This window comes from Suricata suricatta, chromosome 17 (assembly GCF_006229205.1).
Source record: "Suricata suricatta isolate VVHF042 chromosome 17, meerkat_22Aug2017_6uvM2_HiC, whole genome shotgun sequence".
NCBI classification, from domain to species: Eukaryota; Metazoa; Chordata; class Mammalia; order Carnivora; family Herpestidae; genus Suricata; species Suricata suricatta.
This window is the reverse complement of record NC_043716.1, coordinates 25,751,759-25,767,034: the sequence shown is the minus strand read 5'-3', so window position 1 is coordinate 25,767,034 and position 15,276 is coordinate 25,751,759. Positions and strand designations below refer to the sequence as shown.

The 15,276-nt window shown below is 37.0% G+C and overlaps 1 protein-coding gene across 1 annotated transcript in view; it reads left to right on the top strand.

Annotated features, from left to right (window-relative positions):
• The first annotated feature begins 5,597 nt into the window (after nucleotides 1–5,597).
• Nucleotides 5,598–15,276, top strand: part of DHX40 (DEAH-box helicase 40) — a 45,290-nt gene continuing 35,611 nt past the window's right edge. The window contains exons 1-7 of the mRNA XM_029928171.1: nucleotides 5,598–5,755; nucleotides 6,584–6,751; nucleotides 7,692–7,837; nucleotides 9,627–9,746; nucleotides 9,942–10,169; nucleotides 10,390–10,456; nucleotides 11,413–11,544. Coding sequence (XP_029784031.1) covers nucleotides 5,644–5,755; nucleotides 6,584–6,751; nucleotides 7,692–7,837; nucleotides 9,627–9,746; nucleotides 9,942–10,169; nucleotides 10,390–10,456; nucleotides 11,413–11,544 — 973 coding nt within the window. The 5' untranslated portion in view covers nucleotides 5,598–5,643. The remainder of the gene's footprint in view (nucleotides 5,756–6,583; nucleotides 6,752–7,691; nucleotides 7,838–9,626; nucleotides 9,747–9,941; nucleotides 10,170–10,389; nucleotides 10,457–11,412; nucleotides 11,545–15,276) is intronic.

Below are 15,276 nucleotides of genomic sequence, written 5' to 3'. Positions count from 1 at the left end.
TACTACTCAAGAATCAGAAGAATTGAATTACTGATATACATTACAACTATATTCAACTCTAGATGAAACTCAAGGTAATTATGCTGAACGAAAGACCTGAGTACATACTATACGATTTCATTCATACAATATTTTGGAAGGGGCAAAACTAGAGAGATAGAAAACAAATTAGTGGTTGCCAAGGTCTAGAGATGAAGAAAGGGGTTGTTCACAAAAGAGCTCAAGGAAACTTGTTAAAATAATAAATTGTTTTATAACTTTATTATAGCGGTAGTTACAAACCATATGCACTTTGTCAAAATTCATAAAACTCACAACTATACACTAAAAAGAAGGATGAGTTTTACCATTTGGAAATTATGCCTCAATAAACCAGGCTACTCTCAAAAGACTTATAAACAATGCCTATTACAAATTTTAATGGTAATACTTAAAAGTTCAAGTTCTTTTGAGGGGTGCCCCACTGGTTCAGTTGGAGGAGTGTGTGACTTTTGATCTCAGGGTCATGAGTTTGAGCTTTGGGTGAGAGATTACTTAAAATAAATTAACTTAAAATAAAAATATAATCTTTTTTCTCCTATTTTCCCCAAGGAAAAAATTGCATCAAAACAGAGAAATCAACAAGGAAACTAAAATTGAAATATTAAAATTTAAAATATATGTAACATAAAATGTATGTATCTTAAAATAAGGAATACTAGGGGTGGTTGGCTGGCTCAGTCAAAGGATAAAACTCTTGATCTCAGGATTGTGAATTTGATCCCCATGTTGGGTATAGAGATTACTTAAGAATAAAATCTCTAAAAACATAAAGTAATACTGAATATGTGCAGTATTTAAAAGATTATGTTAGCAATTTTTTATCTTTTTCAAAACTTTTTGATTTCATCAGTTAAATGTTTATGAAAAAATTGTTTTTCAGAGAAATACTACTGTTTCATTTTGCTTTCAAATAATACTGATGATGAAATTTCTCGAATAAGCCCAGCTTGCCACCTTCAGGCAAATGAAAGATTTACAGAGACTATGACCAGAGATAGAACATTAATTTTGTAGATTTCTTAATAATCCACAATCAATCATATCTTGATCACTCTATTATTACTGTCTTTGTGAAATTTTCTCTATTCAGAACCTATCCCTGGCATTTACTGAAGTATTCTCAACTTTTGAAGCTCAATTCAAATGCCACTAACTCCAAGAAGCCTTCCCTAATCACTCTAGCTAGTTTTTCCTCCTCTAAATATTTTATCTCCTTGAATACATGTAATGTCACTGAAGGTAGTGACCATGTCTTACACAGATTTTTATGCCTTTGTATGTCTATTAAAAAGGGTACATACAAGAGTTGTGTATTCTAATATTTATTGAATAAATACATGAATGAATGGATGGATAAATGAATGAATGAATGAATGAATAGAAAATCAGAGTAATCACTGAGTCTTCATTTGAAAGAGGCTCTATTTTCCTAATAGAAAAATGGAATTCTACACATGTATTCAAGATTATATGCATATGTGTAAAGCATCAATTTTAATTAAAATTGATTAGAAGTGTCTCAATCTTTATTAATCCCTTGATTAAATTATAACATTGATGAGTGCTTTAATGACTGTTTGATGAGGGGCTTGATGATACTAACTCATATCTTAATACCTGGACAACAGAAACAAGGTTAAAAAGAGAAGGAAGCGTGATGGTTTCTTTTACCTTTGGACTGAAAGATGGATACTTCACTAAATTCTAGGATATGTCCATCAATTATTTTCCTCCAAATCTCCAAATTGCTAATATCTTACAGGCATGTCAATAGAATATATAACAGTAGCATGGTGGTGCCTGGGTGGCTTATTAGGTTAAGCGTTCAATTTCGGCTCAGGTCATGATCCAATGGTTCATGGTTCGAGCCCCACATTGGGCTCTGTGCTGACAGTTCAGATTCCGGAGTCTGCTTCAAATTCTGTCTCCCTCTCTCTGCTTCTTCCCTACTTGCATTTTGTGTCTTTCTTTCTCCCTCAAAAATAAATTTAAAAACATTTTTAACCCCCCAGCACCCCCCCCCAAACAGTACTATGGGGTTGATCTCGTCACTCATAGAAAAATTCCCAACTGTTTCTATCTAGTTCTACCTGGTTTAGGGAGTGAAGTTAGTCATGCTTCCATTCTGTCCAGAATGCACAAGCTCCTCTCCCTCTCTTGCAGGGCTACATGTATCCAAGACTGCTAAATGACAAACTGGTCATAGGTTTTGGTTTCTTTAAAGGAGGAGGGATCCCCATGTGAGGATTGTTCATCTTCTTGAATTCCTTCCATTAGAACTTTCAAGCCTCTTTCTTTTGCCCACTTTGAGGGCTTTATGCCTTCTATTGTTCTTTCTTTCTCGTTACATTCTTCCTTCTTTCTTCTCTCCCTCTAGGCCCAGTCCTATCAGTCCTGAGAGAGAAAACAACCAGTTCTTCACATACAGGAGGCTCTGGTCTTGGCCCTTAGGTCAGTGCCTTTGAATCTTTGTTTCTACTCTAGTGAGGGCTGAAAAGGACGAAAGGCCCTTGGTTTACAAGTAAGATAGAAACAGGGAAAGAATACGGAGAAACAATCCAATTCATATCTTGGGATACAAATTTGCCAAAAATGCAGATTTGTAACATTTACTTTGATTAAAAGTTTGTTCTCTCTCTTCATTCGTACCTCTGTGTTTCAAGTCTCTTAAACACACTTTGTAATTGTGCCCCAATGGTTTCATTGACCACATCTTTTTAAAATCATCATATATACACTGTAGCAGTGGCATCTTTTTCTGGCTATTCTTTTCTTTCCCTTTCATTTGACTTGGTTGATTCTAACCAAGCATCTCCAAATGCATTATGTACACTTGCAATTTACTCTCTAATTCTCTTCTCATCTACTTATAATCTGACTTCTCTCTGCCTCTCTTTAACAAGACAACTATTGTTTTGGCCAAATTTATGAATTTAAAAAACCCATTTATTTGACACCATTGCTCATTCTCTTTCTCTAACTTCCTGTTTTGATTAAATTACTACATATCACCACTTGTCTGGCACTTGTAAATTTTGGGGTTTTAATTGCACTTCTTTGATAATTTTTCTTTCTGCTCCAGTTATTTCTTTTAAATTGTAACACTGATTCTATGTTCTCCTATCATTCCTGGAGATGATTTTAAAATTCTATTCCATTTTTGTACATCTCTAATATTAAGCCTTCTTCCTGTCTTTTGGATGGTCAGAAACAAATTTCTTGGATTCAAGAACATTTTGAAACACTGTCTATGAAATAATAGCAGCAGAATGCAGTTTATACTCCTCACACTTCTTTCAATATAACTTCTTCTAGGTTTTTCTTGTGGCCCAAAGATAACAGGAAATAGATTCAATGTTGTTGGCAAAACTAACCTTCTTAGACTCAACCCACATATTTTCTATTTTTATTGTCTATTTGTACCATGTTTGCCATTGATATTTATAAACTCACTGGACAGAAAATAATTGTTCTTTTAATTTGGAGTAGCCTGGAGCACATGGCTATTAATGGTAACATGTTTTAAATGCCCTTGGTTTTAAGATCAACAATGTTAAACAACATTTGGGTTTTTCACTTTTACTTTTCTTCATTCTCGATTTGCAGGGGTTTTCCTGGATACTCTCATTAGGTGATTCTCAATCAAGAATCGAGTCATTCTATAATAGTTGATTTGCAAACATTGAAATAAAATATATTAGGCACCAATATTTAGATAATTTAGAGAGTCCCATCTCCCATTACAATATAGGGATTATTAATATGGCAAATCTTGGTCCCATTACTTCTTTGTTTTGTTGTCTTGTGCAAGTTTGTGAGCCTTGATTCTCTCATGTGAAAATTCGGTATAATAATGACTTACTTCTCTTTTTGCGGGAAATAAATGAAAATATTTATGTTACATGCTTGACTATTAAGTGCTCAGTAAATGGCAAGTATTATTGGTCCTTTCATTGTCTCATGAAATGACTTTGATAGTATAGTGTCAAATACTAAAATACCTTGCCCTGTATTCACCAATACTTTGCCTGTACAACAAATGTATTTTTTGCTTTGTTTTTTGATTTTTAATATTTTGAATTTCTAACAGAATCCAGAAGGTTGGGGGATTCCTTTAATGAATGAGAGAAATCTGAGATATTCTCCTATTGCTAGTTTTTTTCCTATAGCACCCAGGTTTTAGAGATACAGAGCTTCTAGAAAGCTGGATTTCATTTGGCATCATTTAAAATCCAATAAGCTTGCATTTTAGATGTTAATCAGTTCCACCTAAAAACAGTTGGTACATTTTTATGAGCACAAAAAGAATCTGGGATCCAATAACATCTTTTGAAGCCTGATCAGATAGGAACATGTGGCCTTTAGTTAATGGTGAAGGGACAACTTTGAGTTGTCTTGTTTGGCAGTAAGTGTCGGCTAATTTTTTTTTTTATTTTGAGAGAGAGAAAGACAGAGTGTGAGCAGGGGACGGACAGAGAGAGACAGAAACACAGACTCTGAAGCAGGCTCTGCTAGACTCTGAGCTGTCAGCACAGAGCCCAACGGCAGGCTCAAACTCAAAAACTGTGAGATCATGACTTGAGCTGAAGTTGGCAGTATAACCCACTGAGCCACCCAGGCGGCCCAAGTGTTGGCTAATTCTAATAGTAGGAATGGTTGAAAAGCCCAAGAAACATTTTTCTTCTAGCATTGATTTTGTTACGATTGATACTATTTACAAAGTTGGAAGGTTCTAGAACAATAAGATCTTCCCCACAAAGTACCTTTTCTGAAAGTCGCCCGACCTCTAATTGCTGTGTATTTGTTTAACCTTTCAGCTATTGTGGTTTCCAAGAAATCCATATCCATTAAGTGAGCTTAAATCTTCTGAAGATCAATAATTCATTCATCCATCCAGAAAATTCAAAATATTGGTGGCCTAATTTGAATCACTTTCAGCTGGGCTGAAATGTACTGTGGTTTTCTAAAGTTCCTGCTATTGTGTCTAGTTGGAAGAAACAGTAAGAAAATAAATTGAAATGCAGGGTCCTATGAAGGAAATGAATAGCGTGTGGGCCGTGAGTTTCGGACACTACAGAACTACAAGTTCAGCTCTGCAACTCAGTAGTTCTGAAATGAACTGGTGATTACATAATGAGCAAGGGGACAATGTGTTCTTGAAACTATGCACTCTAGAAAGGTTCCAGTTCTGGCAAACGGTAACATCACATTAGGTGTGTGAAGGCAGAACAGGTTACACCGACCACAATAGCTTCGTAGAGGGATGTCACCTGGCTCTTCTGCGCACAAGTGGGAGGGGAACTTTCTGGACGTCGGGGATGGCTTCAGGGCCCGAGGCGAAGCACACACCCGCGGGTGGCGGGAAACCCTCGGGGCTGGGCCCCAGGCTTGTGGCCCCCTGGCTAGTGCCCTGGCCAGGTCGCGGGAGTGGGGGAGCTTTCCGGCGGCAGCGCGTCACGTCACCTAACAGCTCCCCCTCCTCTCGCTCCAAGTCGCACACGCGGAAGTAAACACCTCGACGTCATCAGGGCGCGTCTTCGCTTTTCCCCTCCCATCTCCCCAGATCGGTGGACGTGCTCACCTCCGCTCCGGGCCAGGTCTATGTCCCGGTTTCCCGCCGTCGCGGGCAGGGCGCCAAGGCGGCTGGAGGAGGGTGAGCGGTCAATAGACCTTCAGGAAGAGCGGCCTCCGGCTGTTTCCATCGCTGATAGAGGTGCGGTCCGCGGGACGCTGCGGAGGCCAGCGGGAGTTTCGGCATGGGGGATTTTGGGGGGATAAAAGTACGCCTTTGGCGAGCAGAGAAAAGTGGAGAGGAGGCTGCAGCGTTCTCTTCGCCCTCCAAGCCAGAGGCGAACTTTGCGTCCAGTGAGCACTTTGGTCTTGAGGGGGGCGGTCCCAGATCCAAGTTGGGTGAAAACCCTGCTGGGGGACAAAAAAGTGAACCCCAACGCCTAGATGCGTTCTACTCTTAAACTGGCTCATAAAGCCTTTGTTCTCTACCCATCCATCCTTCCACCCCCCTCGTCGGGCCGCCAGCCTGCCTTTGGGTATGGTATGAAGGGAGCCAGTTTCCAGGAGCCAGTTTCCATGGTTACCCACCACTTGGCCTTCTGGGATATCAGTCACTCTGAAAAGGGACCTAACTTGAACCATGAATCAGAAGCGAACACAGGTGGCTTTTTAAAATTCAGCTGAGAGTTTCCTGCAGTGTTCTAGCTTTTGGTCTATTGTTTAGTAAAATGGCTTTGTGCTTCTGTATCGGTATGCTCGCATATGCATTGCCTTGTGCTAGGCTTACTTTGTTAAGTACTCTGAGTCGTGCATTAGCAAATGCTCACGTTGTTAGATTTTACTGAAAAGTTGTTCTGGGCTTGTAAACCCTTGAATACAAATTGGACAAAGGTGATTTACCTGAGAAGTCATGGATCTATCCCTTCCAGTCCTGAAATTCTGTTGTCTTTCTCTATTCAGTTCTGGAAAATAGAGTTAGAGATATCTTTACAGGCCTTTTAACTGCACAATTGTTTTTCTGTTATTACAGAAGAGAAAGGATGCACATCACAGGAAGGAGGAACTACTCCAACTTTTCCTATTCAAAAACAAAGAAAAAAGCTTATTCAAGCTGTGAGGGACAATTCATTCCTTATTGTTACTGGAAATACAGGAAGTGGTAAAACCACTCAACTCCCAAAATATCTATATGAAGCAGGTAATTTTATTCTGGGATAATATTGGGAGTATTTAAAAAAATAACCTCTTGGGGCACCTGGGTGACTCAGTGGGTTAAACCTCCGACTCTTGATTTTGACCAAAGTTATGATCTCACAGTTGTAGGATTGAGCCCCTCGTCCGGCTCTGCACTGACAAGCGTAGAGCCTGCTTGGGATCCTCTCTCTCTCCCTCTGTCTCTGCCTCTCCCCCTTTCCTGGGTGAGTGAGTGCTCTCTCTCAAAATAAATAAATAAACTTAAAAGCTAATAGGACTCTGCATTGCACAAATACCCACCAGACTCCAGAACACCAAGCCAACTAACAAATTACCTACCCTTAAAGTGTCTTTTCTTCAATATGGTAAAACTTTCTATCGTAAGGTGGTTGTAGAGCAAAATTATATTGGATGTTATTCATTTAAAAGATAAAAATTTCTTCTCTGATAGTAATTTATTCTAATCTGTTAAGTCTGATGTGCCATGTATTAAGACATACCACTATTTTTCATACTATTACTAAAGAAAACATCGATTGTAAGACAATCTTGCAGATGCAAGATGCATCGTGCAGAAAAACTAAAATGGTAAATATATGAAAGGTGGTCTGTTTAAACTTTTGTGGCAAAAGTAAATCTAGGAATTCTGTGGAATTTATGGGATTCCTAGGAATTAAAAATTTTGGGCTTATTCCTTAGTGTAAATGTTTAGACTGAAATTGGAAAAAAAAAACCTAAATAAAATATGTATATTTTGATTATATATTCTTATTTTTTAATTTCCACTTAAATTTCTATGGTACATTGGTAAAACGGTGTGTTGTTAATTTGCAGGGTTTTCTTTTGGAAACATTTGAACAGTTTGTGTTGCTTGGTCAGAAACAACTTAGCTCTAATTGGAAGCAATTGTTAACAGTATTGTGTTTTTTACCTGTTTTTGACAGGGTTTTCACAACATGGTATGATTGGTGTGACTCAACCACGAAAAGTAGCTGCTATATCAGTTGCTCAGAGGGTCGCTGAAGAAATGAAATGCACTTTGGGATCCAAAGTAGGGTACCAAGTTCGTTTTGATGATTGCAGCTCCAAGGTACAAAAGTTCATTGCTATAAGTCCTGTAAACTTAAAGAAAGATTGGAGAAAGTTATGAAAGGTTTTAACTTCAAATTTGCATTTTTATTTTATTTTATTGATTTTTTTAAATTAAATTTTATTTTTAAATAATGTCTATACCCAGTATGAGGCTTGAACTCACAACCCCAAGATCCAAGAGTTGCATGCTCTTCTGATTGAGCCAGCCAGGTGCCCCTGCATTTATAATTTTAAGAAACAAAGCCTCAGATTAGAATTAATTTTTGTTTGTGCACCTGATCGGCTCAGTCAGTTAAGCATCCGACCCTTGACTTTGACTCAGGCTGTGATTTCCTGGCTTGTGGGTTTCAAGCTCCATGTCAGGCTCCTCGGTATAGCTTGGAACCTGCTTGGGATTCTCTTTCTCTCTCTCTGCTCCTCCCCTGCTTATACGCTCTCTCAAAAATAAACTTTAAAAAAAAAAGAATTTTTGTTGTCCATTGTTAATGATTGTTGCCCATTTTTGTGAAATAGTTTTCCTATTTTCTCTCTTCTCCATTAGTTTATATGTGACATGTTTATTTTTTAGCTGTAAGAATCCTTGATATGTAACTTATATTTGTATTTTCTAAAACAATTTTTGTAGTATTAAAATATACATAATGTAAAATTTACCATTTTAGTGATTTTTAGGTGTACAATTCATTGGCATGAAATACATTCACAATCTTGTGTATCCATCACCACTCTTTATTTTCAGAACTTTTTAATCATCTCAAACAGAAACTATTTCTACTAAACATGAGTCCCTCCATTCCCCGTTCCTCCAGCCTGTGGTAACTTCTATTTTCTGTCTCTATGAATTTGCCTTTTTAAGCACCTCTTAGAAGTTGAATCATATAATATTTGGTCCTTTGTGTCTGGATTGTTTCATTTAGCATAATATTTTCAAGGTTCATCCATGTTGTATATTTGTATAGTAAAGTCAGTGGGAAATGGACAACTTAGAAGAATCAGTAAGCAAGTATTCATCAAGTATCCTCTGTATTGGTGGCATCAACAAGTTTAAAATTGTTTTCCTTTTAGTAGTTAATGGTTATAATTTACATTCTCTCAGGAATTTTTTAATCTTGTACCAGATACAAAACAATCCCTATTTGGATCTGGTTCCTAGTAGGAATGGCCATCATTTATGGTACACAGTGACTCCCCAAAATACTATCTTAGTCTTCCTAGTGGTCACTTCTGGGGAGTTTTCTTTCTTCTGTCTTCCTTTGTTTTATGTTTATATTGCTATTAACTCCTAGCCTTTGGACCTTATTCTCACCTTGTTTTAATACTAGTCAACAGACATAAATTTTAAAATAATGAGAATAGTGAGGGAAGAAGAGAGTGAGAAGAAATTGTGCACCGATTTTCTCTACCTTTTCTCCTGAGTCGTCTAAAATAGTGGCTGAGACAGGGAGACGGATCACATTTTATTGCTGCTTCCTGGGGCTTGCTCGCGTGAAGTCATTGCATTATCTTACCACTTTCCTCTGACCACTTTATATCTCCATATTGGTCACTTTCGTTGCTTTATCCTAGAACATCCACCTTGTTCCTTATCTCTGGCCCTGTGTAGATCACATGTTTTATAATTTACCAATCTTGTTGTTAGGCTATTTTATGTACTTTTTTAAAAATCTAGTCAGATTAGTTGGATCACCAGTATCTGTACATTTGGGGGAAATTTTAGTCTGTAAAGTAGGGGTGAATTTCTGTAAACTGCATATGTAAGCTGATATGTTCTGCTGTTTGAACATTAGGAAACTGCAATCAAATATATGACTGATGGATGTTTACTGAAACATATTCTGGGAGATCCAAATCTTACCAAGTTCAGTGTCATCATTTTAGATGAAGCCCATGAGAGAACTCTAACTACGGTGAGTATTTTAATATATTGGTTATTTATTAGTTTCCTTCTTTGGGGTAGCTTTTTTTTTTTTTTTTAATCTTGTAGAGAATTGTCTGGTCTTACTTATATTTTAATCTGTTGAAATAGGAGTCCTTTGGTTTGGAAAGCAAAATACTTAAAATAAGTTGTACTTGTGACTTATTAGAAATTTACTTTTTTTCAGGATATCTTATTTGGCTTATTAAAGAAGTTATTTCAGGAGAAGTCTCCTAACAGGAAGGAGCATTTGAAGGTCGTGGTGATGTCAGCAACTATGGAATTAGCTAAGCTCTCTGCATTCTTTGGAAATTGTCCAATATTTGATATACCTGGAAGGCTTTATCCAGTCAAAGAAAAATTCTGCAATTTGATTGGTCCACGAGACAGAGAAAATACTGCATATATTCAAGCGGTATTACTTGGCATCCTTTTTATGTCTTTTTTTTATAATTATGATTCCAATTGATTAAGTAGTTTATTAATTCATTTGTTCCCTTTTATTTTAATGGCAGCCCCCTAGTTCCTAGCACTTTTGAGAACCAAATTTAATTTTTCTGTGGAACATGGGGAAGTGGATGGGAGTGGGGTACTGTATTTCCACTAGCATATTATGCTTGTGTTTCTTGCTTTAGATTGTGAAAGTGACTATGGATATCCATTTGAATGAAATGGCTGGAGACATCTTGGTTTTTCTGACTGGTAAGCATTCAGTATCAGGTTTAAATTTAACTATTTATAAGAGGGGAAGGTGGCACCACAGTGGAGTGTTACTTTTGTTGGGAAATCCAGGCTCGTATTTAACTCATATTGCCTTTTTATGATTTATCTGAATAGTTTTAGATATTATGCCTATATGAGATAATAAAATAATTCTACTGCCATAAAAATTGCCAGTCTCATTAGTAAACATACATAAAATACACTGAGCTTTTAGTAAAAAGATATTAAAAGGTAAAGTATTAATATTTTCCTTAGTCTGTCTTACATAGAGCTGTTACCACATTAACAGCCCTGCATTGGAATGATTAATTCCATTATTTCAAAAGACATCCTACTGGCTCCTTTCTTCTTTGAGTGGTGGGATGGTGCTGCGTGATAGCAGTGCACACGGTGTTGAATCCGTGTCTCATAGACAGGCCTTTTTTGGAACGCAAAAATAGAGGAGTTAAAAACCCTAAACTAGTGTGATTCTTCAATTAGCAGCATCCTGCTAACAGAAGTGAGTCATTTCATCGCTCTCCTCCTACTCTGCCTTGTACTGTCAGATGTGAGACTTTGTAACAATTGCTGCCTTTTTCAGATTACTTTAAGTATTTTGAAATACACTTAAATGCAGTATCTCTTAGGCTAGATTCTCCTATACTAATGATTAACTTTACTGAGTCTTTCTCAAATACTGTGTTAACAAGATGAAAGTCTTGAAGATTCTAAACATTTTTATTCCTGAAGAGGTTTAAATTCCTCTGTAACTGGCATTCAGTTTTTAATTTTATTGTTGAGATTTGGTACAATTTATGTGTTTATCTCCTTTAGATCAAATGAAATTTAAAATAACTATTATGCAAAACTAATTTTAATCTAGAAGGCTTTTTTTCCCAGTTCTTAAATATTTTTTGCTGTTCAATTGCTGACGTTATTTTCTTCCCTTCTTTCAGGTCAGTTTGAAATTGAAAAAAGTTGTGAGTTACTTTTTCAGATGGCAGAGTCTGTTGATTATGATTATGATGTTCAAGATACAACTCTGGATGGTTTGTTAATATTGCCATGTTACGGATCTATGACAACAGGTAATTCCTCACTAGAATAGACAATTTGACTAATTCTTAAAAAAATTGTTGTTGAATAATCACATATGTACAGAATAGTGCATAGATCCTAACTGTTTAGGTCAGTTAATTTTACAAACAATTCATTTTTGTAACCATCACCTAGACCATGAAAAAGAACATTAAGGGAACCAGCATTCCTTAGGGAAGTGATTTTTTTCTCAAAGTCTTTTCATATTCACTTTTTTAAAAGCCTTGGATACACCCCCTTGGTATTGTTTAAGAGTGGTCTGTGTCTTCTCCCAGCAGAACAAAAATATTGTTGATAATTTTTTTGAAATGAGGACTGTAATTTCTTTAAAAAATTTTTTTTCCTGAGAGTATGTCAAGTGGGGGAGGGGCAAAGAGAGGATCCCATGCAGGCTCTGTGCTGACAGTGCTGAGCGATGCAGGGCTCCATCCCACAAACTGCAAGATCATGACCTGAGATGAAACCAAGAGTCAGAGGCTCAACTGCCTGAGCTACCCGGGTGCCCCCACACTATAATTTCTTGATAGGAGTACTGTAAGTCAAATGTAATTTGCCAAAGAATTTCTAGAAACATATACATCTAGGTACATCTGAGACATAAACACAGTAGATGATTTTTCTTTTGAAGTAGCACATATTACAGACTAATGTCTGCTTTTCAAGAATGATGCAGTTCTTTTGTAATTTCAAAGAGCAAATGCAAACTCTTATCCTGATATTTGTTCATAATAAATATTGTTGAACTAGGTATAGAATTTGTTTAGTAAAACTACTTTATTAGGGAATTTGAAAGGTAAAACTGAAGAGAAGTTATTTAGAATTTGATTGTGAGTTAGCATTTAGTGTAAAAAGAATTTGAGTGTTTTTATATTTTATGTGTATTTTTGTTTTGTTGAGGAGGTGGTTCTTACCCTTATATTAACAAAAAAAAATTTAGGGATATATGTGTTTGTAAATAACTGTAGACTACATGCTGTTTTGGAAATCTCTTTTATAATGATATTAGGCCCTTGCCTTCAATTTTGAAATCTTTTCCTTAGGTTTTTTTTTTTTTTATATCTTTAAGGGAATTCCTAGGATTATTATTAGATATTTAAGGTTTTCATTGTTTTCTGGGGATTTGACCTTCTGTCTCCTTTATAATTTTCTTCATTAACTGCTGAAGTAATTCAAAACTCATTTTGGTTGTATTGGGTTTTTAAAATTATTTTTTTAATGTTTATTTATTTTTGAGAGAGGGAGAGAGACATAGTGAGGGTGGGGGAGGGGCAGAGAGAGAGGGAGACACAGAATCTGAGCTGTTAGCACAGAGCTGGACGCAGGGCTCAAACCATGAACTGCAAGATGACCTGAGCTGAAGTCAGATGCCTAACCGACTGAGCTACCCAGGTGCCCCACAGTTGCTTTGTTATTAACTATTAACAATATAAATGTATTTTTCTATATAAATAGTTTTCACTCTTTCCTTTGTCCCATTGAAAATAACATTCTGAGTCTGCTATTGCATCTTGTTTAATGTTCTGAAATCCAGTTTTATACTATTAAAGGTTGGTAATGACCTATTTCTCATATTTCATGACTATTTTTTTTTTCATTTGTTTGTATTTTGGTTTTGTGATCATAATCAGTCGCCCTGAAATGCTGCCATCTGGGATAATACTTAATTACCTAGTTCTCCTGACCACTCTTTCTGTAAGTGCACTGTCCTCTCACCCTTCCCAGCTTTTGTTCCTCTTTAAAGGTGACTGTTTCTCAAGGTTTTATCCTTAGTTTGCCATTTTCTTAGAATTCTTGATTTTGGAGAGGTTGGCTCCTAGGACTCACCTGTCACTTCTCTGTGGATGACTGCTCTAGTTCACTCTCAGTCCTGAACTCTGAACCTCCTGGGTTTCCTCACAGGGCTTGCTCCTCTACATCATGTCATTCTAGATTATTCAATCCAAATGTGACCACTCCTATAGGTTTTTTCTCTCTTGTCCAGATCATGCAGTCATTCTTTTTCATTTTTCATTGTCATCATTAGAGTTGGACTCTTCAGTTTGCTTTCTAAAGTTGTTAAAATAACCTGCTACCTTGTTTTCTCTTATGTAATTTACCATGGTAAGCGTAATCTTCCAGAAACACAGCTCTGATTGGGTCAGTTTCCTCTTGGGTATCTTCAGCTATTCCTTATTAGTGAATTAAAATACCAACTTAATAACTTGGTACTTATTATCCTTCCAGTGTGATTTCATCCTGTTTTCAGCTTTAATTCCCAGTGTATGAGATATTCTGTGTTGGCATATATGTGTGAATGGTAAAGATACAGAACTGAATGTCAGGAGAGCCATTACTGAAGGGCTTTGTTTGTTTTAGTTTCCGCTCTGGTTCCAAGGGCATGGTAAAGTTGAGCTACTGGTGATCCATGATGAGCATAAAATGTATTGGAATAATTTGTAACAATGCAAAGAGGCATTCAAATTGAGCTGATGAGGTACTGAGTAATGGGTAACTTCAGTTGGAAGAGAGTGGCAGGTTCCTGGATCTTAGGCTTTTTTTTTTTAAGGCCTGATTATTATAATACAGCATTTATTTCCTTTGTTATTGCTACTTTGGGTTATATGTTATTTCCTTTATTTCCCATTACGCTTTAGGAATAGAAGACTTGGACTTGGGAGTGAGGCGAGGGAAGAAGGGTTTCCTGCTTGTAGCCTGTTGTGCGGGGGTTAAAAAATGACTCATACCTAGGTTTAGTGAATAAGTGAAGATTTTGAGGTGGATATAATTAAAAAAATTTTTTTTAACATTTTATTTTTGAGAGAGAGAAAGTGTGAGTAGGGAAGGGGCAGAGAGAGAGAGGGGAACACAATCTTAAACAGGCTTTGGGCTCCGAGTTGTCAGAACAGAGCCCAAAGCGGGGCTTGAACTCATGAGCTCTGAGATCATGACCTGAACTGAGATTGAAAGCTTAATGGATTGAGCCACCCAGGTGCCCCTTGAGGTGGATATGATATTTGCTTTTATTTCTGGGCTAGCTATGAGGGTGGCTTACTATTTTAAAGGGATATCTTAAGATATCTCCCTAATGGACAAAAAATTCTCAAATGTCAAATGTGAAGAGATGCTGTGGTATTCCTTCAGCTAAGATTAGATGATCCTACTCCCTGGGCTGAACTCCTAACCCCCCACCCTTTGTGATGTTCTCTTAAGCTCGAAGTGTAGGCGGTAATTTTTTAAATTTCTTTTCTTTCCACATCTTTTCCGTGGTTGCATGTGCTATTTCATTAACTTGAACTCCTCCTTTCCCTTTTATTCTCCCCTCTTACTCGCTGAAATCCTGCTGTTTTGTTTCATGAGTGCAACCACCTCCATAAAAACCTCCCCTGATTTCCCACCTCACAACTGGCTTTGATCTCTTCTTCGTTTAATCCTCACTGTCCTTTGCTATTACTCTTGTGGCACTGAACACATCCTACCTTGTGTTATGGTCGCCTGATCTCCTTTATGAGACTGAACTACTTGAGTATTATATGTTGAAAAAGGCCTTATCAGATGTTTGTTAAACTGAGTTCCAGAGTTTTCACTTTCTGCTAGACATTTTGTTAATGACTTGCATCATTAGCTATGTCTAGAACCTTATTTTTGTTTTTTTTAAAAAATAGTTTATTGTCAAATTGGTTTCCATACAACACGCAGTGCTCTTCCCCACAGGTGCCCTCCTCCATCACTACCACCGCCCCCCC